This window comes from Agelaius phoeniceus, chromosome 5 (assembly GCF_051311805.1).
Source record: "Agelaius phoeniceus isolate bAgePho1 chromosome 5, bAgePho1.hap1, whole genome shotgun sequence".
Taxonomy (NCBI): Eukaryota; Metazoa; Chordata; class Aves; order Passeriformes; family Icteridae; genus Agelaius; species Agelaius phoeniceus.
The window spans coordinates 24,664,418-24,691,684 of NC_135269.1; the positions used below are offsets into that span (position 1 = coordinate 24,664,418).

The 27,267-nt window shown below is 49.8% G+C and overlaps 2 protein-coding genes across 4 annotated transcripts; one reads left to right on the forward strand and one right to left on the reverse strand.

Annotated features, from left to right (window-relative positions):
• The first annotated feature begins 1,154 nt into the window (after window positions 1-1,154).
• L3MBTL2 (L3MBTL histone methyl-lysine binding protein 2) lies at window positions 1,155-20,452 on the forward strand. 3 transcript variants are annotated; one of them, XM_054631564.2, is made up of 17 exons: window positions 1,155-1,244; window positions 2,655-2,922; window positions 3,135-3,268; window positions 3,980-4,103; window positions 5,028-5,107; window positions 6,397-6,514; window positions 6,844-6,978; window positions 7,661-7,749; window positions 10,503-10,734; window positions 11,443-11,522; window positions 12,099-12,203; window positions 13,988-14,135; window positions 14,963-15,045; window positions 16,723-16,957; window positions 17,650-17,715; window positions 18,638-18,760; window positions 19,584-20,452. In XM_054631564.2, exons 1-17 carry the CDS (start codon window positions 1,194-1,196, stop codon window positions 19,691-19,693), a joined length of 2,181 nt encoding a protein of 726 aa, XP_054487539.1. In that variant the 5' UTR covers window positions 1,155-1,193; the 3' UTR covers window positions 19,694-20,452. The 3 variants fall into 3 exon arrangements, with proteins under 3 accessions (XP_054487539.1, XP_077034739.1, XP_077034740.1); XM_077178624.1 differs by having other exon boundaries at window positions 3,980-4,094; XM_077178625.1 differs by lacking the exon at window positions 17,650-17,715.
• Window positions 20,453-22,352: 1,900 nt separating this feature from the next.
• Window positions 22,353-26,738, reverse strand: CHADL (chondroadherin like). Its single transcript, XM_054632378.2, has 4 exons — window positions 26,566-26,738; window positions 24,813-26,474; window positions 23,961-24,127; window positions 22,353-23,622 (listed from the first exon to the last, which is right to left on the reverse strand). The coding sequence occupies exons 1-4, from the start codon at window positions 26,716-26,718 to the stop codon at window positions 23,397-23,399; spliced, it is 2,208 nt and encodes a 735-aa protein (XP_054488353.2). The 5' UTR covers window positions 26,719-26,738; the 3' UTR covers window positions 22,353-23,396.
• Window positions 26,739-27,267: the final 529 nt, after the last annotated feature.

Genomic DNA, 27,267 nt, shown 5'->3' on the forward strand with positions numbered 1-27,267 from the left:
ACTAGGGAATAACAGTCATTATGATTTATTTCATTATTAACTATATTATTTTAAAGCAATTTTATATTTTTAACATTGCTGGAGGACTGTTTGGAAAACCTGAATGTGGAGGATCCCTGATGCTATGGAAATTTGCTGATCAAGCTGCAGACTGGCTTTGCCAGCTCCCCAACACTGTCCCCCTGTAATTAGGCTGTGACCATCACCCTGGATTCTCAGCGTGTTTCATATGGATAGTGACACTCCTTTGTGTTTATAACAGGCTGTGGCCTCATGTTAGAGCCCTTGGATTGTCTGGAAGAGCAATCCATGTAAAAGGTGAGCCTTTGGAATGAACCTTTTTCATGCTGCTTTACTCCCACCTGCAGCTAAGACTGTACAGTTGTGCTTCACACATTATTTGTTCAGCCACTCACTACAAAGTCCATACAGACTAGGAATGCTCAGTACAGCCCTTTTTTCTTTATATATGTATTTTTTCTCCTACAACGTCAACACAGTGACAGTGACAACACAATAAAAGGGTGGAAAATAGAACTGCCTCCAGGGGCTTACCTTTACATAAGCTTCTTGACAGGCTGATAGAGCTGGGGTTGTTCAGCCTGGAGAAGAGAAGGCTCTGGAGAGACCTCACTGCAGCCTTCCAGTACCCAGAGGGGGATTATAAAAAGGAGGAAAATTGACTTTTTATACGAGCAGGTAGTGACAGAAAAAGGGGTAGTGGTTTTAGACTGAAGGAGGGCAGATTGAGATAAGACACAGGAAGAAATTCTTTACTGTGAGGGTGGTGAGGCACTGGCACAGGCTGCATAGAGAAACTGTGGATGTCCCATCCCAGGCAGTGTTCAAGGCCAGGCTCGATGGGGCTCTGGGCAACCTGCTCTAGTGAAAAATGACCCTGCCTTCCGCAGAGGGTTCGAATTGGATGATCTTTAGGGTACCGTCCAATCCGAGCCATTCTGGGACCGAGTGGGCTAATCCCGAACCACAAGCAGGAGTCGGGAGACGGCACCGGGGCCCAGCCTCTTCCTGGGCAGGCCCGCCACGAGGCGCCATGGCTGCGGGAAAGGAACTACAGCTCCCGTCGTGCCCCGCGGGCAGCGCGACGGGAACAAACTCCCCGCTGATTGGCTATGCTTTCCGCTGCTCTCGCCAATCAGACGCACAGCTCACGGGGGACGCTCTGCACGCGCATGAGGCGGGCTGGCGGCGTCCCGGGAGCAATGGAGCGGGACCGGGCAGAGGTGAGCGGGACGGGACGGGGGCTCCTCTGGGGCCCGGGCTGGAGTGTTCCTGGGGGCGGCGGTGGGTCCGTCTGATCCCGGCGGGATGGGCCCCTGCGTCGCCCTCAGCTTCCCGAGGAGGCTCCGGGTGATGCTGCCCTTGCTTGGCAGCCCTGGGGATTGTGAGGTGTCCGCAAGTTTCACTCACCTGTTGTGGAAGAGTAACGGTGCAATGGTGCTCACGTCCTACGAGCTGCTGTAAAATGCACCCACACAGGGACTTGAAGGCGATGCAAATCTTTCTTTTTTAGAGGAGTTCAGGCCTTTCAGAGGTCAGGAATGCTGCCTGAGGGCCTAGATCCGCAGGAGAGCAACTCTTTGTTCAGGGAGTAACCTGGGAACCTTGGGTCTGTTTTGTGCGAAAGCCAGGGAGGATGCGGGGAGACAGCAGTGAGTGAAGTCTGATCTTCCTGTCCACGTGTCTGTAATGATAGTTGGAGCCAGGGATCAGAGGGAATTTAGCAAAGGAAGGTGATGGGCTTGCTGCTGATCTTGAGTTGCTGCCTACTTGGAGGAACAATGGTATCCTCCTGCCTCATGTAGCTGTTTGTGTCTGCCTTTCTGTTCCATCACTTCCTGTGCTGATGCTGAGTTCTTACTGCTCTTTCATGAGTTGCTACCACATTTTCCCTGCTTCTTTTATGCTCATTTGGAGCCTGGTTCAAGATCGTTCTAGTCTGAGACACACTTTTTCTGTGCTCTTTCTTCAGTCTCTGCCTTGCAGCTCTCCTGCTGTAACAGCGAGTACAAAGAGACAGTGAAGATGTTTAGCTGTGGGGGCATCTGGTTTTAGGCAAAAACCAATAGCAAATGTTCTGCCTCCTGCTGGTGTAGTTTCTGAACCAAGGTCAGCTGTGGGCTGTGCAGTTTCCAGAGGACAGAGCTGTCTCCAGGACTGCCCTGCTGACTTCCAGGCTGTGCTGGTCTTGTGAGCTGTGGTGGCAGGAACGTGCAGCCTGTGCTCTGTTCTGGAAGTCTGTGCTGGCTTTACTGTGATGGTGTCTGCACTGCTGTGCTGTGCAAATGTGTTGGGGGGAACATTGCCTAGAAGGACACATCTGTCTCACCTGTCCTTCATCAGCAAGGCAGTGCTTTGCCCTGTATTTTTCCATGTTCCTCAAGCTGCTTTCTATCTAGCAACAGCCCCGTGGCACTTTGCTCTTGGGAAGCAGAATGCAGCATGTGGAATACCAGTAAAGGGACCTGTCTGGAGGAAGGTGTTCAGAATCCTGCCTTTGGGGTTATGTGGATTCCTTGCCTGCCCTGAGGCCACCCCCTGGCCCAAGAGGACCTCCCTCAGCAGCAAAGGCAGGTTTATTGTGCAGTGGCATGTAAAATGTCTGGTTTAAAGCAAACTGGCTCTTTTTCTAGCTGGTGTCTGCCTTCTGCCACAAATCTTCATCTTTGGAGCGGGTGGAAGAGGAAGGTGATGACGATGAGGAGGATGATGAACTGGACATCTTTGGGGGTTACGACAGCCTCACATGCTACAACAGCAGCATGGGCAGTGACAGCAGCTCCTGTCTGGAGGAGTCCAGTGATGATGAGGTGGCAGAGCGGGAAGCTGGAGAGCTCTCAGCCTCTCCCATGCACCAGCCATCCACAGGCCGGCTCACAGAAGACAGTGGCTCCGAGCCAGGTACTGCCTGTGCTGCCTGAAACATTCAGGGGCAGTGAAGGGTGTGTGGCTGCACCTTGGGAATGCTTTGGGAGCAGCTTTGGATTCACACTGCATTTTCTGGGCTGTGTGGGGGATCTGCTCTGTATAACGATGGTTAGCTGGTCTCAGCTCTGTCATTGTAGTGAATTGACTCTGCTAAATCCTCATGTTTTTGGCCTTCCTTCTCGCAGCTGTGTGCGAAATGTGTGGGATTGTGGGCACCAGGGAGGCTTTCTTCTCCAAGACCAAACGTTTCTGCAGCGTCTCTTGTTCCAGAAGCTACTCCTCAAATTCCAAAAAGGCCAGCATCCTGGCCAGACTGCAGGTGCGTTTAAACCTTTCCAGCTGGCTCTCAGGCTCCATCGTGCTCGCAGGCTCTTGTCACTCTTGTCATGCTGGGGGACTTCAAACACCCCTATACCTGCAAAAAGTAGCATGGCAATCTGTAGGTAATCCAGGAGACTCCTGGAATGCATGGGGGATAATTTCTTAAGCCAGGGAATAGACAGCTGTAGCAGAGGGAATGCAACAGTAGATTTGATGGTCACCAAGGTAAGTGAACTAATTGGGGATGCCAAGACTGGAGGCAGTGGCTCCAATTGCAATGGTCATGCATTGGTGGAATTTGCAGTCTTGAGGAGTATAGGTCAGCTAAGGAGTAAAGTCAAGCTCCTGAACTTTAGGAAGGCAGACTTCCAGCTCTTCAGAGAGAGTCTATAATTCTGTGAGATTTCCTGGGGATGAAGCAGGATGTGCCTGTATGTAGTGTTAGGTGGTTGCTCTCTATCGGACTGATTTTCCCAGTTTGTTCTTCCTGCCTGAAGTCCCCAGAGAAAGCATGACAGCTTAAAGGTGGTGCTCCCTAATAGCTGAGAAAGGACACACTGGTATTTTACCTGCTGTTTCTTGTAGCTGTGAGCATTAATAAATATTGTAGTAGCCTGGAAATTGTCCCAAGGAAGAAATGAATACCCAGTTGCAGGGGGTGGCTTAGTCTCCTGTGCCATTAATGTTTCTAATGTTCCTTCTTTTGTAGGGGAAACCACCAACAAAGAAAGCTAAAGTTCTGCACAAGGCATCCTGGTCAGCCAAGATCGGGGCCTTCCTCCATTCGCAGGGCACAGGACAGCTGGCAGATGGGACACTGACAGGTCAGGATGGTGAGTGTAGGTGAGGTGTGAGGAGGTGCAGCTGCTGGAGTCACAGAAATGGGGACAGCTTTAGGGCTGTAAGCTCTGCAGTCCTCCTCCTCTTCTCTGGTGCACTGCCTTGTACAATGTGTGTGGATCACTCCACACAAGCTGGCAGAACACAGGACATGGTTTTTTTCCTCTTCCTGCCCATCCACTGCTGTAGCCTCATCCTCACTCCTTGTCTGACTTGACCTGGAGTGTAAGCTCTGTGGTCCCAGTCCCATGAGGTGCTGACTTCTGCTGGCAAAGGTGACTTAAAGGTGTCCTGCTTCCCCCAACCATTTGCTGCCCCACTGCTCATGGGGAGTTATATTTGCCCTGAGTCACTCAGTGATCACTCTGAGCAATAAGCAGTCACTGCAGCTGAAGAAGCAGCAACTTACTGTGTTAAGGAAAAGGGGAGGGCTGGGGCATGGCAGCAGCAGGGAGTGATCCCTGAGCAGACTGCTGCTGGAGTCTGCAACCAGGAGGGACTGTGGGATTAATCTCTCAAGTTAGTATCTCTGATTTTCCCAGCACCCTCTGCTGCCGGTATGACCCTGCAGTGTTGCTGCTGAAAACCAAAATGTGAAGTGGTTTAACCCTGAAAGAATGCACTCTCCCTGGAGTGCTTTAGCTCTGGGCTGGACTTGACCCCTTTTATTGCCCTTTCTGCTCCCCCAAAAGCAAGTGACAGCAAATATTGATTACTAATATATTTTGCCTCTTGTGGGTGTTAGTGACCATGCACTCACATAGGGTCTAGTTTCCCACCAGAGAAAATGCAGTGGAATGCATAGTCCCTGTGTGTTGTGTCCTAGTGCCTGGAGGCTGCAGGCTGTAGTTCAGAGGTAACTGATCTCTGCCTGTTCTGTGTCTCATCTGATTTTCTGCTCTCATGTCTCTTTGCAGCACTCGTCCTGGGCTTTGACTGGGGAAAGTACCTGCAGGAGCACGGCTACAAGGCAGCTCCTGTCAGCTGCTTCAAACATGTGAGTTCTACTTTGCTGTGCATGGCAGGGCACACAGGGCATGTCCTATGCATGGGCCCCTGTGCTCCTGTGACAGGAGGTGAGCAGAGGCCCAGCAGGGGGTTATTGAGACCTGGTGATGCAAAGAAAGGAATTGGGGTTTCTGGCAGCTGAGAATGGGAGTCTCACAAAGGGTCCAGGAGTTCTGGGGGAAGGAAGCAGAGCGGGACTTGGTAGAAACACTGCTGGTAGTGATGCCTATCATTTTTAGCTTTTTATGTTTTTCATATATTTGTAGCTTTATAGATTGCTAAAGCATGGCTGTACTTTCTAGTATTTTTCTTCCCTACATGTAGGAACAATAAGCTAACCTAATGAACACATTCAGAAATATTGTAGTCTTATTCCAAGAACAGAACCAACTACAAGGACATTCTGTTTTCCAACCAGAATCTGAACCAGACATAACAAAAGCGGGGCAAACAAAACCTCTGGACTGCTTCCAGTGGGTCAGAACCCCAGGAATTATTACCTAACCAACTAACATTTTACCTGGACAGTATATGATAAGTATACTAATCAACTAATCTTATCAAAATTGTAGACTTACTATACCACATGTGATTTTTGCCATATTGTGTACCTGAAAGCTTTCAAGTAAAGGTTTGCTTTTATATTGACTCTAACATTGTTGGGAAGATGTATTTTATTTTCCAGGCATCAGTAGTGATGACTTAGTGCTGACTGGGAACAGAATTAGTTCTGACTGGGGATGATAGTGGGAAGCTAATTTTGCAGTTTGTATGGCTGAGTATAGCCCAGGGTGATATGCAGAGAGGAATTCAATTCATGTGAGCCTGGCAGTAGCTGCACCTCCAACATATCCAATTTTTATAAGACTTGTTATATTCCTTTTGAGTTGTTGTCTGATAGTACTGACAGCATTTCCTTTTTCTTGATGATAGGTTAGGCAGACATGTTAGGTATCCTCATTGTTAGGTATCTTTATGCCATAGAGGAATGGCAGCAGCTACTTTGGAATAATAGGACATCTGGCAGTGAAACAGTTAAGTATTGCTATATGGTATTCTGCCTTTTGGGATACTCAGTAAACATCCCACTGAGATGTCTGGGACAGTTCAACTGTATTTCAAGATGTTGGCAAGTCCAGGAGGGGTAAGGCATGCAAGCCTATGTCTAAGGTGAAGATGTAGCTGCCTAAGACATGTCTCTGAAAGCTAGAAGGGCCTAAATCCTGCTCTGATTTCCACATCCCTCTCTCTGCCCCAATGGCTGCCTCCATCTTTCAGGTGCCGCTCTTTGATCAGTGGGATGATGTGGTGAAAGGTATGAAAGTGGAAGTGCTGAACAGTGATGCTGTGCTCCCCAGTCGTGTGTACTGGATTGCATCTGTCATCCAGATTGTAGGTAAGTCTCCAAAGTAATCTTTGACAGCTGGGCATGGCTAAGCTCTGAGGGAAGCTTTAGAGAACTGAGGGTAGCTGGTCAAGGAAAACAGCAGCTCTTTGGAGCTCTACAACTGCTGAGAGATTTTGGAACAGGAAATACCATGGTGTGGCAGTGAGAGGAAACCAGCACATGGTTCCTCTTCTGGTTGCTGGTCAATTTGCAGGAATAGTTGCTGGAGAAGCTCTGGTGACCTATGCAGAGTACTGAAGGCCATGCTGTGGGTACTGAGCCTGTGATGCCAAATTCTTGGCCTCTAATGCCTTTATTTGTCTGCTCTGTCCTGGCAGGATACAGGGCCCTTCTGCGATATGAGGGCTTTGAGAATGATGCTGGTCATGACTTCTGGTGCAATTTGGGCACAGTGGATATTCACCCCATTGGCTGGTGTGCCATCAACAGCAAAATCCTGGTACCACCACAAAGTGAGTATGGGGCAAGAGGGGTCACCATATCCCTGGGCATGGAGAAGCTTTGGTTTATGCCTAGCACAGAGGGATGGATGTTCCCACTGCATGTAGCACTGCAGCTCCATTTGTGCTTTGAGTTACAAGCAGAAGTTTGAGTTTGGGAAGTGGAGACTGCTTAGATTGCTCCCTCTGCATCTCCCTATTATTGACCTATTATTGGGGATGCTGCATGCAGAGCTGATGTCAGAGCTGTGGGGGCTAATGCAGGTGGCTTTTCCTCCTTCTAATCCACATGGTGGCTGGACTTGAACTTTGGGGGAACTTTTTGGTCCTATATCCTGGGCAACATCTCTGGTAAGTGCAGTGACTCCAGTCCCTGCACAGCTAGCAGTTCAGAGAGGGATGCCAGTTTAGTGGAATTCTGGCAAGCTGAGATTTGCTTGGTATGACTCATGTGTTTTGCTCTGTTACTACTTCCTCATCTAGATCAGTGGAGTTGAGTGTCTGCTTGGCCCAGTTCATTCTGTAATGGTGATCCCTTCAGCCAGATGTCAGGGCAACCTGGCAAAACAGAGTACAGAATCTGAGTGTGAAGAAGGCCTTTTAGTGCTGCTTAATGGGCTGTCAGAGACATGAAAGGTGTGGTGCTGTAATTACTTTGGTCATAAAGATGGACTTTTTCCCTGCTCATATGTAGCTATCCATGCCAAGTACACTGACTGGAGAAGTTACCTCATGAAAAAACTGGTGGGAGCTAGGACCATCCCAGTGGATTTCCACATAAAGGTAACCATGGGAGGCTGTTGTTTTGCGTGGGGGAAATGAAGCTGAAATCAAGACATGTGCTCAGCATGCCTCTTCTGGTTCTGATGTATGTAACTTTTGTGTGCCTTGAAACCTAGACAGGGCAGGGGCAGTGAGTGCTTCCACATGCTCCTCAGGTACTTGTCATGATGCTGTGGGTAATGGATGGCACAGCCTTCGTGCCCTCTCAGCACAACAGTTTCTGCTTTGGGTCATAGGCAGGCTTTAAAAGCTGTTGTCACATGATCTGCTGGGAAATACTGGGGATGAGGTTTGTCTGAAGGGAGAGTCCAGTGCAGCTCCAACCTGGCCTTTACCTCCCCTGTTTCAGTGCCAGGGAATAGCTCTGAGAGTCAAAAAACTTTGCCTTCAGTGTTGGCAGCAAAGCAGCCTGCAGGGAGTGAGAAGGTGTCATGGTTTGACACTGGCACAATGCCAGTGCCTCCATGAGAATACTCTCTCCCTGGTTTCTGCTGTGAGATGTGACCAGGAATAAGCAAAGCAGGCTCCCACTTAGGAAAAAAAAATATTAACTAAAGTACAAGGGAAAGGAAAAAAAAAAAAAAAAAAGAAACACACAAGGAAAATGAAAACTTCACAAATACATCTCCTCCTCCTCCCCAAATTCCCAATACAATACATCCCCCAAATCATCGACTCTCAGTCCAGCACCACCCTTCAGAATACTCAATCCTCAGTTCATCAAGAGGAGAAGGAGTCCTTCTTGTGCCAATGGTGACCTCTTCCTTTCATGTCCAGTGCTCTCACCTTTGAACACGGACCAGAGCTGCTTCTAGGGTCGACTTTTAAGGATGCTTCGTCCCACTCCAAAAAGGCACAGTCTCAACTTTGGGACATCTGTCCCCCCATATTTTTCACCCCTGGGGCCGAGGGGTACCCACACGGAACCCTCTTGGTCCTGAGGCATTGCCTCCCCCTAGAATGCAGTCCCTGTATCACAAGGAAACATGGCTCTGTCCATGGCCACACAAAAAGAGTCCAGCATAAGCTACTCCATCATCTCTTCCACCTGAGTTCTTCTCTATTTCTCTCGTGGCCCATTTCCTCTTATCTCCTCTATATCTCTCTTCTCATTCAGCTCCAGGAGGATTAGCATTTGTAAGGTTTCCATCATCCAAGAAAAGAGTTAAAAATCTGAGGCTCTGTCTGTCCAGAACTCCCACGGCTGCCCTGCCAGGCACCTTCTCGCACCCTCCTCTTCTCCTTCTTGGCCGGCCAAGCACAGGCACAGGCTCTCTCTCTGTCTCTCCTGAGAGGGGGTGGTGGCTGCCCGATGCCTCTCAGTGCTCGTCCTCCACCCTTCCATCCTGCAGGGGCCTTCCCCTCCCTTCTGTCCAGGGCCTGGCCTACCTCACCCAGCCCCATGGCTGCCCCTGCCCCGCCGAGCCCGCAGCCGGGCAGGGGAGCTCTGAACCCTTCACTGACCGGAACCCAAGAGAGCCTCCCAGGGGAGAGCCCTGCTTTAACCCCGTGTTCTCAGAGGCCGATCCAATGTCCCAATGGCCACATTAAGTGCCAATATTAAAATCTGGGCCCTAATTGGCCTGACCACAGCATCCCAGAAAACATATTTCCTGTCAAACCACCACAGAAGGGCACAGGCTTCCTTTAAGTGCCATGGCCTTGGCATCTCTATATCTCTCATGATTGTTTTTGTGTAGCCTGTGCTGAGATTAGACCTTGTTAGACGGAAGAGGGTCTCCTGTGGCTAGGAGCTTTGCAAATGGCAGATAAGGAAGACCGTCCCAGAGACAGCAGGCAGGAAGGCAAGTGATAGGGTTTTCTGTGTGCAAGGTAAGTGATGACACTGAGCTCGAGATCTGGATGTAGTTAGTGCTTCTCATGTTACTTCTCAGAAAGTTAGGAGGGTGTTTGTAGCTGCTTGTTCCTGGGCCCCAGCTTGTAGCTGAAAGGGAAGTGGTGGAGGGAAACAGACATTGCTTTTGTCTTTCTCCCTTTAGCATCTCCACTCCCACCTAATAAACAGGAAGTGGAAGAGGAAGACTTTAACTTAAAAGTTCTTCTGGATTCAGGTGTAGGCTGGTTTGGGTATCTTATTTTGTGTTTCCTAGTTGCTGCATGGCATCTTGGGATCACAGTTCCAAAATGTCGGGGGTTCTATAAACACCACTGGGCATTTGTGATGAGTAGGACAAGGCTGTATGAGCAAACCAAAGGTCTCAAAAAAAGTCAGAAAGCAGCCAGTGACTCCACTGTCCCTTTGGGTCAGTCTGCAGAGTAACTGGCTTTGGATATGGAGTTGGGAGATAGATCATCATGTAGTTCAACCTCTGATCAGAATAAAAAGGTAAAAATAAGAACCTGACCTCTTTTGAAGTCAACTGAATCCTCTTGCACTTTGGGAAACTACACCTCTAACTAATTGCAGCCTCAAAACTTTCATGACTGAAACAGGCACACACCATTCCTTACTCAGTCCCTTGTGAACAGAACTTCTCACTGAGAGCATTCACACAAGGTGGTGGCTGGGCGTTGCTGCTGGGCTGGAGTGGGGCAGCTCTTATGAGTCTACGTGACAAAAGGGAGACCCAGCGTGTGTGCCCAACTACACTGTCATTTCTGGGGCTGCCAGCTACTTGTCCCTTCCTAGTCAGCTTTGGGCTGTTCCAGGGTGTATGTCAGTGGGGAAAGCTGTTCTCTGAAGTGTTTGGAGAACTGTGCTTGATCTCACCTCCTCTGTTGGTTGTTGCCAGATGGCAGAGAGCATGAAGTACCCGTTCCGGCAGGGCATGCGGGTCGAGGTGGTGGATAAGAACCACGTGTCCCAGACACGTATGGCAGTGGTGGACACAGTCATTGGGGGCAGACTGAGACTCCTCTATGAGGATGGTGACAGTGATGATGACTTCTGGTGCCACATGTGGAGTCCCCTTATCCATCCTGTGGGCTGGTCACGGAGAGTCGGCCATGACATAAAGAAGACAGGTAAGGATCAGCCATCAGCCACTGCAGTCATCTTCTGATTTGCTGGGAACTGCCTGCACCCTGCTGGTGACACCAGTCTTGACATGCTGGGAGTGAGGCAGTTGTCTTAAGACCTAACAGGTGAAGTCTGCTTAGTTTTGTGTCTGCTGGTTTTTTATCTGGATAGATAAAAGCCCTGTGATCACAGGTCACAACAGGGGACTGTAGGGTTTCTTACCTGAAGCAGATGTCCCCTTAGTGTGAGAATGCTGGCTTTGCAACGTGACAGATGTTTGTCGTCTTTTTTGAGGAAATTCATGCTGGCTTCTGTAACACTGGATGCCATCAGGTTGCGTTTTTCTGAACTTTACCAAGAGGAATTGTTGATTAGCTTACTTTGTCAGAGAAAAAGACAAAGAAAAAAGCAAGACTTGAGCTCTGCTGATCCTTTTGGTTGTGTCTCTATTCCTGCCTCTCCCTGCTGATTATAGCTGCATGTGTTATCAATAGTCCTCAGGAAGCTGAGCCACCTGCTTTTGAACAAGCCCTTCATCACAGCCCATTTTATAAGAAGTGTAGAGGGACTGACCTGTTCTTTTTATTGAATAGTCTCATATTGAGGGGGTTTATAGCAGCTAAGCTCTCACAGGAAAATTAATAACCAGTCTGTTTCCTTACTGCAGTTGCTGCAGGTTTTTTACCTCTCTGTGTTTCTTCCATTCCTCACAGATGAAAAACGTAATGACATGGCAAACCATCCCACCTTCAGGAAGATTTACTGTGATGCTGTGCCCTATCTGTTTAAGAAGGTAGGACAAGTCTGCCTTCCTGTGGGGGTCACAAAGAAGGAAGCAGTGATAGCACTTCCTTGCTTGGGCATACATGCTGCCATGTGGGTTGTTGAGGGTGGTCTTTCTTATACCTAAGGGCAGTAAGGTCTTTGGGGTGTCAAGGCTGTTGTTAAGAAGGAGCAGTCAAACTAGAAAGCTGAAAGAATTAAAGGACAGTGACAGATTGAGGCACTCAATCGAAGGGCAAGCAAGGGAGCTTTGAGTTGGAGAAGGAAGATGATTGCATGGGAGAGACCAGTTCTGACAAGGAACTGGATCATGCTGGTAAGGACTGAGATGAGAAGGAAGCTTGCTTTGTTGTGGAGTAGCAGTTGGGCTTGGCTCTCTGACTGACCAGAGCCATGGCAAAAGGTTGCCGACACAAACATAGTGTTGGTTTGGCTGCCCCTTTGTATTTCTTGTAATATTTTTGGTTTCCCCTCCCAAGCTGAACCAAGTGAAGTTTCAAATCCTATTTGTACTTGCTGTGCTCGGTGTCAGGATGGGACTGTCCCACACCCCTGGCAGCACATGGTATACCAGAGTCTCCCTTAGGTACGAGCTGTCTACTCTGAAGGTGGATGGTTTGAGCGAGGCATGAAACTGGAAGCCATTGACCCCTTGAATCTGGGCAACATCTGTGTGGCCACTGTTTGCAAGGTAAGTTCAGTGAGCCTAAGGGGTCTGCTGTGTTTGCTTGGCATAATGCAGCTTCTCCTCAGCTCTTTTCAAATTAATAAGCCCGGGTAAGATTTTGTATGGAGGAGCAGAGAAGGCTGTCAAGAGAGGTGGACAGCTGATGTGTGGAGGGAACTGGGGGGTTACCTCAGAGTTCTGACAAGTTGTTATCCATGTGTATTTAAACAGACAGCATGAAGATGAGCATGCTTGGTCTGCAGGCTAGTGCCCAGTGTGTGTGACTGGCAACCATGCTCTTTCCACCACTGGGCATGCAGTAGGGAAGATTTGTTCTCCAGTTCTGAGAGTGCATAGAGAGGCCCCTGTGAAAAGAAGGGAAGAGTTGTGAGGTGACCTCCATGTGGAGAATGGCATGAGGATGGACATGTCACCTTCAGTCTCTCTTGACAAGGTGGTTGTAAGCTCTACTCTTCTGCTAGTGTCAAGAAGTAAGTTCCTTGCCCAGGTTTCCTCAGTGAACTGTGTTGAATGTTGAAAGTATAGCATTCATCTGGGCTTTTCCTGCTTCTTCAGGAAGCTGTTTGCCCTCACAGAACCCAAACTGAGGACTTTAATACTTGGGAGTTTGGCAGTGGGATGCTATGAGAGCTGTTTGTGTCTTGTAAAATGTTCCCTTCAGCCACGATTTGGAAATGGACGAGTTTGGGACAGGCACGCCTATCGCCTTTAGTAGGCGCTAATTACCAGTGAGTGACAGGAAGGGGCAAGTCTTGTTGCTGTATGAAGTAGCAAATCCAAGGGTGGTGCTCCTTCCCTTCTACCCAGTAACAAATTCATAATCTGGCTGTGGAGAGGCCTTTTGGGCTGCTAGTGAAGTGTTTCTGGAGGAGAACAGAGCTCCTGACTGCCGCGTTACTTACGGAGCATGGGCTAGCTCTTAGAACTCCAGTGCCACGCCCGGAGTGGGGAACTGCCTGGGTACAGGGATTTACCAGAGGCAGAACCTTTAGAGCCACTTGTTCTAAGGTGCCAGACACAAGCCATGGCACGGACCAGGCAGAGGACAAAGGAGGAGGCTCTTCATCTTGAAGGAAGCACTTATTCGAAGGAAAGGGATCAGAAACAAAGAGTCTCAGGCACTGCTGTGCAAGCAGTTTTGTACAGATACAAGTCAGGAGCTGGATACAAACAGCTAACCAAAAGGGAATCCTCAGGGGAGGAGCGAGGGGATCACGTCAAGTGTCTGGGGCCAATTGGGGTAGGAGGGTGGAGAAGATGGGTCACATGGGCCAATGGGGCTTTGAGGAGTTGGGGAATGCCAAACGGGTGTTGCAGTCAGGGATTGGCCCCAGGTTAAAGTGGAACAAAAGGGGCTGGGTTGCCTTGACAGGCAGGGAAAGAGCTGGAACAAGGGGTGGGGAATGGCATGAGGGACAGCTTTGAGGGAGGGTAAAACCGAGGGGTAAACTAACTTGGGGAGAACATGGGGGTATAACAGAACAAACCACTTAACAAGGAATCAATAAAATAAATTTGAACCAAAACAGCTGACCGTTTAAGGCTTTTCACATAGTCCTTTCACAAGGCTCTTAGTGTTGGTCCCAGTCCTGCAGAACTTGCTGCTTTGGGGATTAGCTTGTGTTGACTAACATATTAGGAGAAGCTTGGGGCACATAACATTGGATTTTACTATCTAGTGGCAATTGTGATTGATATATGGGGGGACTCTTGGGAGAATCCTTTGAGAGGAGGAGAGGCTTTAGAGCAAGTAGAGCTCTACTCATATGCCTTCACTCCCATCTTAGGTTCTCTTGGATGGGTATCTCATGATCAGCATTGATGGAGCAACATCTGATGATGGCTCTGACTGGTTCTGCTATCACGCCTCCTCACATGCCATCTTCCCTGCCAACTTCTGTAAGAGGAACAACATTGAACTGACCCCTCCAAAAGGTGAGATTTGGACTCTGCCCTGTGGTACAAACCTGCATGCAGAATTTTATGGGGGGTGCGTTTCTGAGAGGGGTCAGGTTCAGATAAATCAAAACAAGGTTCCAATCCACTTGTTTTTCAGGGAGACTGCTAGTTCAGAGAGCCAGGCTGTTTAAGCTTTGCCCATATACCAAGTCTTGGTTAGCTCCTGGCAGATCAGTGGCAGAGGTGTATGATCCCCAAACTGAACAGAATAAAAGCTTTTAAAGGATAAGGAGGATGGGAAGGTATAAGTAGAGCCATTGGGGCAGGAATCAGTACTTAAGTGTCCACAGTCATCTCTATTCTTTTCTGTATGAATAGATCTGACATGAGTATTTCTTCAAACTCCTAAGAGACAATCACTCTAGGAGTGTTTTTGCTGCCTCATCTAGCCATACCTGAAAAGGCCTGCTCTGAATTTCTGTGTTGCAGCATTTTTGTGTAATGCTGTTCCATCTTCATTTGATGTTCCTGCTGATGGGAGAAAGAACGATTGGTCTCAGTGGTGTGTTTTGAACATACTACTTCCTTCTTGCTGCTGGTCCTCCCCTTTCTCTGGGTCTGTGGCTGACACAGATGTTCAGAGCTGCAGCTTGCTTTTCTCTGTATTTGCCTGCAGAGAGGGCTGCTGGACTCCCATGGAATCCATGCACTAGGTTCATGTCCAAGATCAGGCTGTACATGCAGGTTCATTGACCTGCTCTGCAACCAGTTGCTATGCCTCCTTCCTGCCTACTCTGCCTTTTGTCCCAGCTGGTCTACCCAGTGACTGCCTTTTTACCTCTTAGTGTTTCTTCCTTCTGCAGGGTATGAAGCAAAGACATTCAACTGGGAGCGTTACCTGGAAGAGACCAAATCAAGACCTGCTCCATCACGGCTCTTCAACACAGTGAGTGCTGCCAGGAAGAAACGATGTGTAGGGATGCTTGGAGTAAGCAAGGAGGAGTGCAATAGCTCTGGCTGTCACAAGATCACAGAGATGGAAGTGACTTCTTGTCCAACAACCCTGCTACAGCAGGGTCACCTGTAGCATGTTGCTCAGGACTGTGTCCAGATGGATGGAGACTCCACAACCATGTGGGCAACCTGTGTCAGTGCTCATTGGCACTCATGGTGGAACTTGTCTCCTGACGTTCACAGGGAAACTCCTGTGTTTCAGTTTGTGCCTGTTAACTCTGGTCCAGGCACTGGGAGCCACTGAGAGGAATCAGGCTCCATCTTTGCACCCTCATTTTAGGCATTTAAACACATAAATAAGGTACTCCCTGAGCCTTTTCTCCTCCAGGATGAACAATCACAGCTCTGTCAGCCTTTCTGCATACAAAAGATGCTCCAGTTCCCTCATCATCTTCCTGGCCCTTTGCTGGACTCTCTCCACTGTCTCCCTTGTACTAGGGAGCAATTGAGGTGTGGCCTTGTCAGTACTGAGCAGAGGAGAAGGATCATTTCCGCTGACCTGCTGAGAACAGCTTACCATTAGCCTTCTTTGTCCCAAGGGCACATCCCTGGCCCATGTTCAACTTCATGTCCACTGGGATTCCCAGGCCCTTTTTGGCCACGCTGCTTTCCAGTCAGTCTCAGTCTGCCCCTAGCTTGTGCTGGTGCCTGGGGTTCTTCTTCTGCACATAGGGGATTCCAGCTTGTCAAGGGATTCAAGCTTGTGCTGCCCCCTCTGGAGGGCAGCACAACCATCTAGTATATTCTGTCTCTCCTTCCAGTTTTCTACTACAGGCAAGCTTGCTTGGTTTGACATGATACTCTGACATGTCATCTGGATAATTTATTAATATGTTCAATAGGAGTGGATCCAGTATTGACCCATGGGGTACACTGCTATTTACTAGCCTCCAACTAGACTTCATGCCACTAATAACCATCCTCCTGGCCCAGTCACTCAGCCAGTTTTCAGTCTATCTTGCTGCATCTGCACCGAGCCTGTATAGTTCAATCATCTTCTCTATGAGGTTCTTATGGCAGTGTCAAAAGTCTTCCTGAAGTCAGGACAGACAATGTGCAGTACACACAATATATGCAGTCTCTAGTGGGCTGCAGTTTGCTGACAGCACTTTAGGGAGACCTCAAAAGCCCAGGAGTATGTACTGTCCGAGTTGGGACATCAGTGTCCTGCCTTTTGTGGGTCCCTCTGAGTGTCACCTGTCATCTTTCTAGTGTTTCTGTGAGCTCCAGGCTCCTGGTGGGCTCTGCATTGCTCATTGCCTGTGGATGTGTGGCTGGCATGTTGGGTGGAGGTTGGGGATGCTTTACATCAACAAAACTGCTGCAGAACCTGGGCCTATGCTGACCTTTCTGATTTCCCAGGGGTATGTCAGGTAATTGTTTGATTGTGTTCCTGAACTGCTGCTCCCCCCACAGCAGGATCTTGCTTCTAAAGGCTGGGCTGCAATTGACTGAGGACACAGCTGGCCTTGGATCTGTTTTTGGATCTATGGGCTTGTTGTCTGCTTGCTCTAGACTAAAGGCCAGCCTGTGTGAGAGTGGTGTTGGCCAGATATGGGTGCAATGGCCTTGGCTTTTCTTTTTAGTTTTTTAATTTTTATGCACCCAGGACTGTCCCAACCATGGCTTCAAGGCAGGCATGAAGGTGGAGGCAGTGGACCTGATGGAACCCCGGCTCATCTGCGTGGCCACAGTGAAGCGTGTAGTCCAACGTCTCCTTAGCATCCATTTTGATGGCTGGGACAACGAGTACGACCAGTGGGTGGACTGCGAGTCTCCAGACATTTATCCTGTGGGGTGGTGTGAGCTGACAGGCTACCAGCTTCAACCACCAGTGGTTCCAGGTGAGTGAAGATTTTACTGTGGTTTCTAATGTTAGAGATAAAGATTTCCTTCCTCCTTGATTTGCACTGGCTACCAGAAATCTTCCTCTGTTGCCACGTTCTAGCAGCTGGCAGAGGGAGGAGCCTTGATAGGGAGAAAACAGCTTGAGTTTTGAGATTGGCTCTGTTCCCCCACACCAACAGAGAATTGCTCCTGAGGAAGTTGGGTAGAGTTCCAGGTGGTCCTATCCCTGCACAGCTCCCTTTTATTAAGAATAGCTATAACCTTAGCCAGATAGCAGCAGGAACTTGCCCCATGCTCCCTTTCCTCATCAACTCTTTGACTGTCTATAAAAGGTAAGAGCATCATCTCAAGAGTTCGTTCCTCCCCTTGTCACAGGGAGGCCACTGCCTCACCTTTGCAGATGTTCTCCTTCTTGTTTCAAACTACAAATCTTGTTTCTTTACTGCCCCTACCAAGTCTATACTGGGCCTCTCTCCTCTGTGCTGCCCCAGCCTGCCGCTCTGGGCCCTCACCTGGAAGCACAGACAGCAACTGCACTAGAGCCTTGCTTTCCCCTCAGCTGGTTGTCTTGGGAAGAGGGCTTTGGCTTGGGGGGACGGGTATATCTGTTTCTCGCTTATGTCACTTCATCCCAGTTACCTACTGGTTATGGGACTTGGCTTTCGTTTCCCTCTCGTCTCCATGACAGAGCCCACAGCTCCAGCGAAGGCCAAGGAGGTGCCCAAGAAGAGGAAGAAACCCTATGGAAAGAAGAGTGAGTGATGTTTGATTAGTGCCCTCCCGCTCGCTCGCAGGCTGGGCCCAGTTAGAGGAACCCTGTCCATGTCCCATCAGAGCAGGAGAGAGAGGCCTTGTCTTGCTGTGGATGCCCTCAGTCAGCTGTGGGTTTACCAACACAGTTTCACCCTTCTTACCTGCCCTGTTACCTAAAGAGCAGAGAGCTGTGTGCGGGAAGGATCTGTTTTGCAGTCTGTTTTCTGTTGGCTGAGGTATATATGGCACTTGCTTCCAGGTGTGAGGTTGTGCTGCTTTCACTACTGTGTCCATGGTTGGAGGGAGATGTTTGCTGCAGCTGGAGGGTAGCTGGAGAGCAACCCTGCTTTGTGCTGAGGGAAAGAAAGCCTTAAGATGGCTGAAGAGGCCAGTAGAAATACTTTTATTGTTTCATCTTGTCATTGTTGTTGTCATTGTTGCAGTAGCTGTGGCAAATCATGTAGACAGACAAGAAATTCCTTCTTGGGGGGTGGAGGGGAAAGTACATCCAAAGAATATAAAGATTTTCAACCTAAATAAAAAGGTCAGCTAAAAACCAGAACATTATGGTTACAATGTCTGCACCTTGCAGCAAATATGCTCATTGCCTAGGACTAGACTCAGGTAAGCAAAGCTGACTCCACACTGATTCCAAGAGGACCTGCTCCTTGGAAGTTAAACACATGCTGAAGTGCCTTGCCTTTAATGAAGGAGAACATGAAGGAGCATATTTTGAGATGATGACTATAGAATTTTTCTCCAGTAGGCCATTTCTGTTTCATAACCAGTTGGCAGCTAATGACCATGTAGCTTTCTGTTCAGTTGTGCTGGTCCCTGGCCTGTGGTTTCTCAGAGGAGCAGGGTTGCTGATTTTCCAGGGGAAAAGAAATACACTTTTGCTCATACTCTGTTATCTCTTTAAGGAAAAAAGTTACCCGCCAAAGCCCGCAGTGTCAAGCAGCCTGTCAAGAAGCCTTCTGCCATGAACTCAAAACGAGAAGCAAAAGCTGCCAGCCAGGCTTTGCCAGAGCCAGCACCTGATGAGAGTAAGGGAATGAGTTATTCTACCCTGCAGCCACATCCACCTCTCCCCATACACCCTCTTGACCAATATTCATGGGCACCCCCAGCCAGGAGAAGGCAGCAGCATGTCAAATGTCCTTCCGTACTCCTCCAGAGACACTCCAGAGAGTAGAAGAAAGCGTTCGCTTGCTTTCCCTGGAAAGGTTTGCTTCCTGAGAAGGTTTGATGGGACCAGTACTGCTCAAAATCTCAATGCTGCTAATGCCTGCTGAGGGCCTGGTTGTGTGAGATCAGGGAGGAGAGACGAAGTGGATATGTCAGGGGTTGGCTGTCTCATCGCAATCCCCAGCAGGGCTGTTGCAGCATGTGAACACAACCTCTCATGCTGTGGTGACCAGAAGAGCAGCTGGGTCACTTGCCAACCCTAGCGGGTAGGGGGAAGGAGGGTGGGTGAGGTGCCTTGTGCACATGTGGATTGGAGAGTCATGAAGGGTCCCTCCTGTTCATTTAAGTTCCCCTTAAATGTGAGCCCAGGCAGATTGAAAATGGATGACATCAGCTTTGGATGTCATCATCCCTTAGGAGTTGTTCTTGGGGGCCAGCAACTGAATGCTGCCAGGGTTTAGTCCCATCCTGATTGCTGCTATGACTGTGGATAGCTTTGCAGTGGCATGACAGGGCTGCCTGTGGTGAGGTACCCTCAGGGAGTGGGCTGGCCCCAGGGCCTGAGGCATTTTAAGTATCTGCATGGACAGATCTGATTTGGAGGTGCTGCAGATAATGCTAGTCAACATGGGTTGATTTTATTTACTTATTTTTCCCCTCTCTCTTTCTATCTCTTGCTAGTCATTGCTGTGCGGGTGAAAGAAGAAACCATTGACCCTTCAGATGCAGAATTTGGACAGACAGAGCTTCCTGTTCCCATCAGCAGCATAAAGCAGGAGGACACAGACTGATCTGGAACATTCCACAGCTGCCACAGCAGCTTCACCTTGTGGCTCTTTAGGGAAGGTCCTGGCAAAGGGAAACAAGACCAAAAGGGCCTTCCTTTTTTAAAGCAGACCATCCTGTGGCATTGTAACTCTGCTTTCCTGGTGTGCAAGAAAATTTCCTCCAGACTTGTAATATTAAGCCCTAGGAAACAGCAGGAAGACTGCAGGTGTGCTGCAGAGCATGACCAGGGTGGCTGCTGTAGTTGTGCATGCCTGATTTTAAAGGCACCTTTTGGATGAGGAGTTCAAAACAAGGAAAGAGGCTACCAGAGCAAAAAAGGCCAGTTTGAGTTCTTAGCTTTGGCTGGAGGTGACAAGTGACGAGTGCAGGATGTATCAGGAAAGGAGCTGCCCCTGTAGAACTTTGGTGCTGTGCTCTCTGGTCTAAGTGCTGCGAACCCCAAGAAAATCAGAACAAGAAGAGTGGAAAGAGGCGAAGAAACAAAAGGAGATGATGATGCCTGCTGAAGAAGTGAGACCTTTTTTCATAGAATGGTTTGGGTTGGAAGAGGACCTTAAAGATCTCAAGATCCTCATCTAGTTTCAGTACCCCTGCTGTGAGCAGGGACACCTACCACTAGACCAGGTTGCCCAGAGCCCCATCCGACCTGGCCTTGAACACTTCCAGGGATGAAGAATCCACAACCTTCCTGGGCAACCTGTTCCAGTGCCTCACCACCCTCACAGTAAAGAATTTTTTCCTAATACATAATCTAAAACTACTGTCTTTCAGTTTGAACCCATTCCTCCTCGTGCTGTCACTGCATGCTCTTGTAAATGGTCTCGTCTCCTCTTGCCTGTATGTTCCCTTCAGGTATCAGGAGACTGCAGTTAGGTTACCTTGAAGCCTTCTCTTTTCCAGAGTGAACAATCCCAATTCTATCAGCATTTCCTCATAGGAAAGGTGTTCTATCCCTTTAATCATTTTGGTGGCCTCCTCTGGACTTGCTCCAACAGGTCTATGTCCTTTTTTGTGCAGAGGACCTCAGGGCTGGATGCCGCGCTGCAGGTGGGGTCTCACCAGAGCTGAGGGGGAGAATCCCCTCCCTCACTCTGGCCATGCTGCTTTTGATACTTTCACTCATCTCTTGATACTTGATTTGCTTTCTGTGCTGTGAGTGCACATTGCTGGGTCATGTCCAGCCTCTCATCCACCTGTAACCCCAAGTCCTCGGCAGGACTGCCCTTGATCCCCTAATGCCCCAGCTTGTGTTGATACTGGAGGTTGCCCCAACCCAGGTGCAGCACCTTGCACTGGGTCTTGTTAAGCCTCATGAGATTTCCATGAGCTCACTTTTGAGTCTGTTCAGATCCCTATGGCTGGCATCCCATCCTTCAGGTGAGTGAAGAGCACCACTCAGCTTGGTGCTATCTGCAAACTTGCTGAGTGTGCACCTGATCGTTTTGTCTGTGTCAGTAATGAAGACATTAGAAAATGCAGACTGGTCCCAATACAGACCCCTGAGGGACACCACTGGCCATTGATGCCCACTAGGACTCTCAGCTGTTGACCACTACCCTCTGCAGGCAACCATCAAAACAATTCCTAATCCACCAAACAGTCCACTCATGGAACCCATCTCTCCAGTTTGGAGGGAATAGCTGTGGGGGTCTGTGTCAAAAGCTTTACAGAAGTCCAGCTGGCTCAAGAAGCTATCTTCCATGCATTGCAGGAGTCTCCTGGATTGCCTGCAGTTACCTTGGTGCTTTCCCAGTAGCTGTCAAGGTGGCTGAAGTCCCCCAGCAGGACTGGAGCATGTGAGCAGGACACCTCCTGTGACTGGGGCAGAGGCTTTGTCAATGGGCTCCCCTTGGTCAGGCAGCTGTAGCAGACCCCAGCCTCAGGGTTCCTTTTGTTACCTCAGTGTCTGATTTTTACCCACAGTATTTCAGCCTGCTCATGGCTGTTCTTCAGAGACAACTCTTCACACTCAATGCACCTCTTGACATAGAGGGCAACCCCTCCACCTCTCCCTCCTTTCTGTGTCCTGAACAGCTCATAGCCATTGATAGTCACACTCCAGTCACACAATTTGTCCCACCAAGTTTCAGTAATGGCAACGAGGTCATAACTTTTCAGCAGCATGGTGGTATCCAGCCTCTCCTTTGGTTTGTTGCCCATTCTGTGTGCTTTGGTGTACAGGCACCTTGGCCAGGCTGTTGGCTGCATCACCTTCCCAGAGGAACACCCCTTAATTCCTTTGACATATTTCCCTGCTGGTATCCCTGTTGGCTTCTGTTACCTCAGGAGTCCCTGGCTCACCTCTGTAAGACTCCAAGTATGCTCCCCTGTGTCTACTACCTCTTCAAGTCACCTGCAGAGGGACTCAGTACCACCCTGTCCCTCTAACCTTTTCATGCCATCCTACAGCTTGCCAGGGAAGAACCTGAAACTGTCCCACTCACATCTGGTTTAAGCAAGCAATTGGATTGCCCAAGAAGGAGTTTAGGTGGATTCACCCACAACCATAAACACCTTTGGTGGTAGCTCTTTGATGCTTACTGTGAGGGACAGTCAAGGAGCATCTTTCACTGCACTGATGGGTGTGATCTACTCCCCAGAGGAAGCCATGGGACTTCAGACCTCACCTACACTGAGTTCTTTAGTTTAAGGCCCATCTCACCAAATTAGGCAGGCTTCTGCCAAAGATTCTCTTACCCTTTATAGATAGGTGGATCCCATCATAGACAGGTGGATCCTATCCACCTAACATGTTACAATCATTAAAGCACACACTATTGTCACAAAAGCCAAAACCTTCTCCATGGCACTGGCCTCAAAACCAGATATACATCCGCACTATGTGTCCGCTTCTGTAATTTCATGCTTTTGAACCCAGAATTGCAGAGGACTTGGAGCATGGTTTGAGTTTTTATTTTTTTTAACAGTTGGACTGTAAATTTGGTCTATGATCAGTACCCTAAAACCCTATGACCAACTTCAGGAAGAGGCCCAAGGCTTGCATATTGCTTTCCAGGCCACCAAAATCCCGAGTTAGTCAAAACATATCTTTATCTGTACATTTATCTTTCAGAGCCTTTTCAATTTAAGCAGACTGCTGGGGTCTGGGGTCCCAACCTATGCAGTCATGGGGAACAGGTTGAGCACATTGTTTATCATGGGATCACTTACGGATCACTGATTGAATTCTGCAGGAAATAAAAGGGCTTCCATGTGCATATGTTTTAATTCTGAGGAACTTCTGGGAATTAAGGCAACATTTTCACTAATAATTTTTAAGCTTTCAAAATAAGATTTGTGCCAGTGCAGGACCTTAATGTATGGCGCTGGTTGCAGTCCCACTCTGGGTTCTTTTATGATTTTGGCAGCTGTGAAAGTGCTTTCAAAAACAAAACCAAACTTCTGGACAGCAGCTTTTTCACATGGCTGGATGAAGCCTTGGAAAAGAAGCAGCAAGTATTTGGCTTCATTGTTTGCATCACCAAAGGATGCTGCAGACTCTATGGAATGTACCTTTGTGTCTTGCAAAACCAAACCCTGCATCTTTGGCAAATCAGCATTGTTTTGATGGCACCAGCCTCTCCTGTGCACCTTGGGCAATATTCATGTCTCCATGGTGGGGACAAGTCTAGTAAAACTGCTCTAGTCAGACTGTAGGTATGGCCCTTTTGTGTCCAGCACATGTCCCACACACCTTAAGAAACCCTAAGCTCTGCTCTTACTGAAGCCTCTGGCTGGAGATTTTCCCAACCTCTTTTTCTTGCTGGACTTGCTTGCAGCTTTAGTCTTGTTAGGATTGGTTTCCCCAGCCTCACCTTGTCCCCAGCCAGGACAAGTTTGGAAAGTGGTGGAAAGCTTCACCTTCAGCCCCTGGACTTCTGCAGGGGAACCACAGGTGGCCCCTACACAGAGGTTGAGTTTGTTGATCCACCTGGAAACGTGGTAGAAGATCAGGGAAAGAAATGAGGAAGGGTGAAAGAAAGAGCAAAAGTCTATGCCCATAAGTGAATGATCACTTCAAAGTAAGGCCAGGTAACCTGGGTGACCTCTGAATATCTCAGTATTTGCCCGCCCCAGCTTGTGGTTCTTTTCCCTACACCCAGAAAGCCCAGGCAACTTCCATCCTTGCACACAGAAGTGTGCTACATCTCGCCACCATGGGAAAAGACCAAAAATGGCCAGTGGGCTGTGAGTTGGTGCCTTTACTATAGGAGGTTCAGCTGCCCCCCCAGCAGATCCCTGAGGCTGCTCCCCCCTTGTGGCACTCACCTGTGCAGCAGAAGGAGCTGGCAGTCACAGTGGAAAGGCACATCCTGCAGGTTGAGGATCTCCAGCCCTGTGAAGTTGTTCATGTCGGGTATGTTACTCATTTTATTGCTCTCCAGGTAGAGGCTTCTGATCTTGGGACCGAGGCCAGTGAAGGCATGGGGGGAAATCTGCAATGGAAGAAGGATAAATCAGGGGCATGCTGATCAAGGCAGGGGAGCAGATCTCTGCCCCTGCACCTCTGATCATCTTGGGGGGGCTGACAACCTGTCCTGAAGCTGGTGGCCCCACAAAAGAGCTGCTTTAAATAGGAGGGACTGTTAATTAATTTAGGCCATTTCAATCACATTTTGGAACTCATTAGACTCTTGTTCAGTCTTAGAAAGAAGGTCACATGCAGGAGGTCTCAGAGTGATCCCTGGGTGCTGTTAAGATACACAGTTTTTATGAGGGTGCTGCTAATACCACTTCCTTGAGAGAATGGAAATATTCAGGATAATAGCAATGGAGAGGCCTGCAGGACAGCCTGTAATAAGAGAAAGAACAATCTGGCCAGAGCTGGGGAAAGGAGGTGGTTTAGGAAATGGTGTGGACTCCAATGAAATTAGGTGTTTAAGGACTGGAGGGAATAAGCTTCTCCCAAGGGAGCCAGCAGGAAGGTTGAAGCAAGGGAATGCTACAGATGAGCCTGAAAAAATCTGGCTCCCCAGCTAGACTATGGAACACCTCCTGAAGGCTTGGGAATTCGAGGATGTCTGTTTGGATGACCCTACAGTGGCCACCAGCCCTGGGCAGTGAAACCTGTAATATGCCCAGTGGTGCCACTGCCCCTTGGGAGTCCCATAAGACACTCACCTGCTCCAGGCCCATGTTGTCCAGGTAGAGGTGCTGCAGGCTGGAGGCCACTGGCAGGAAGACACCATCCCCCATGTGCTTGATGGGGTTTCGGGACAGCTTCAACTCACTCAGGGCAGGCAGGCCCCGCAGGGCTGCTGTGGGCACCTCTGACAAGTGGTTTCCCTCCAGCTGCAGCTTTTCCAGCATCTTGGTGGGAGCCAGGGCAGCTGGGGCAATGTGCCTGATGGCATTCCCAGCTAGGTAGAGCCAGCGGAGCCCCCTGGCTCCAGCCAGGTCACCCTCCACCAGTTCCCCAATGGCGTTGTGCTGCAGATGGAGGGAGATGAGGTTGGGCAAGAGCCAGAAGGTGCCCGCAGGCACACGGGTGAAGGCGTTGTGGTCCAGATTGAGGTAGGCCAGCTGCGGGGCCCCCTCAAAGGCAGCAGCCTCCAGGGTGGAGAGGTGGTTGTCGGTGAGGTACAGGTAGACCAGGCTCTCCAGGCCCTGGAGCGCCCCGGGCTGCAGCTCCCTGATGCTGCAGCTCTGCAGGTGGAGTGACACCAGCTCCTTCAGGCCAGGGAAGGCATCCGGTGGCACTGTCCTGAAGCGGTTTCGGCGCAGGTCGAGAAGGCGTGTGTCCTCAGGGAAGTCCCGAGGGATCTCCCGCAGGTCCCTATTCTCACAGGACCCATGATGGAAATCAGGGGAGCAGACACATCCCTGGGGACACTGCCTGCTGCCGGCTGAACTTGGCTGCTCTGGTGGTGCAGTGGGGCTAGGGGGTGGCCGGAGGCGACTGCATCTCATCTCGGGGGACTTCAGGGAGTTGAGGGACCGGCCACGGAGAGCAGGGGGTGCAGCACAGGCACCCTCAGCCTGCACTCGTGCCCTTGCCAGCCACTTGTGGAAGGGGCGCAGGAGGCAGGAGCAGAGAAGAGGGTTCCCATCCAGGCTGACCCTTACCAGCCCCCCTGCCCCAGCGAGGGGCGGCAGCCCCTGCAGCTGGTTTTCCCGGAGGTCCAGAATACGGAGCTGGGGACTGCGGGCAAAGGCATCGGGTGCCACATCCTGGAGGGAGGCGTGGTCCAGGAAGAGGTGCCTCAGCGAGGCCATGGCCAGGGCTTCCTCGGCCACGTAGGTGATGGGGTTGTGGCCCAGGTCTAGCCGGGTAGCCCCATCCAACCTGGCAAGGGCCTCGCCAGGCAGTGCCTGCAGCTCGTTGTGGTCCAGGCTCAGCCTGCGCAGAGCAGGCAGAGCAGCAAAGGCGTCAGCGCCCAGCACATGGAGGGCATTGTGAGACAGCTGGAGCCATCTAAGAACCTGCAGACCCTGGAAGATCATGTCTGGGAGGTATACCAAAGCATTTGCCCTCAGGTCAAGGACAGTGAGGGATGCCAGATGGCCAAAAGCACCCGGCTGTATCTCCTCAATGCGATTCCCCTCCAGAATGAGCTGCTGGAGGGAGAAGAGCCCATCCAGGGACTCCTGATAGAGGAAGGCTATGCCATTGGAGGCCAGGTTGAGGTAGACAAGCCTCCCCAGACCCCGGAAAGCCCCTTCCTCCAGCCTCTCCACCTTGCAATGCCGTAGGTCTAAGTGTGTCAGGTAGGGGGTAGCAAGGAAGGCTCCTGCTGGGATGACCATGAAACTGTTGCCCCGAAGGTCTAGTTTTCTGGTGAGCTGTCAGTCACACAAATAAAACACTGAATCACCCCAGGGCTGCCATACCTATTTTCTCTCCCCATCCCTTGACCTTTCTTCCCCTTCCCACCTCTGGGATGGTGTCAGGGATGGCAGTCAGGCTCCCATTGAGACACAGGACATGGGCACGGAGGTTATCGCAGACACAGGGTGCAGGGCAGCGGGCGGCAGCCGTCGCCCCCAAGGCTGCTGCAAGCAGGAGGAGTCCCCAGGATGGCCCCATATTGGAGGGCACCTGTGGCTGGCGAGAGACAGATGTAAGGCCAGGGGAGAAGCGAGGCTCACATGCATCCCCAAACAGCATCGCCTGCTTGGAACCCCATGTACCAAGATGGCTGCTGCTGTCACCTAGTGGGTCAGGTCTCACTTTCTCTTGCTCTCACACTATGATTTCACAAGTTATTAATGGGGAAGAGCGGAAAAAACAGAGGAGGAATTCTTGGAATGAAAAGTGAATGTCACAGCTAGCAGGTCACTCACAAGGAGCTGCCTTGAAACAGACACCTACCCTACCCCTGCATTTTCTTCAAATATCACTTACTTAAGATTGCCTTAGACTGTGCAAGCTATCAATATCTCTCCTACAATTCTTTTTGTAAGGCCAGCAGGTATAGCCATCCAGAGAATGTGATCACACAGGCTTCTGAGCTGCTACCCTTCTTTAAATGGCAAATGCCCCATGTCTCCACCATCCTGGTCATCTGCCTCTCTCCCTGCAAGCTCCCTGCTTCCCTCCTAAGCTATTCATTGCAGTGTTTGGAATAGAACTCCA

Bases quoted from the DNA above. Each gene is read 5' to 3' on its own strand.
- L3MBTL2 (XM_054631564.2), top strand. From the start codon at position 1,194: ATGAGGCGGGCTGGCGGCGTCCCGGGAGCAATGGAGCGGGACCGGGCA. The intron at 3,269-3,979 runs GTGCGTTTAAAC...CTTCTTTTGTAG, and splicing joins GCATCCTGGCCAGACTGCAG to GGGAAACCACCAACAAAGAA. The intron at 15,046-16,722 runs GTGAGTGCTGCC...TTATGCACCCAG, and splicing joins CATCACGGCTCTTCAACACA to GACTGTCCCAACCATGGCTT.
- CHADL (XM_054632378.2), bottom strand. From the start codon at position 26,718: ATGGGGCCATCCTGGGGACTCCTCCTGCTTGCAGCAGCCTTGGGGGCG. The intron at 26,475-26,565 runs GTGGGAAGGGGA...TGTGACTGACAG, and splicing joins TCCCTGACACCATCCCAGAG to CTCACCAGAAAACTAGACCT. The intron at 23,623-23,960 runs GTGAGTGCCACA...CCACGTTTCCAG, and splicing joins CAGCTCCTTCTGCTGCACAG to GTGGATCAACAAACTCAACC.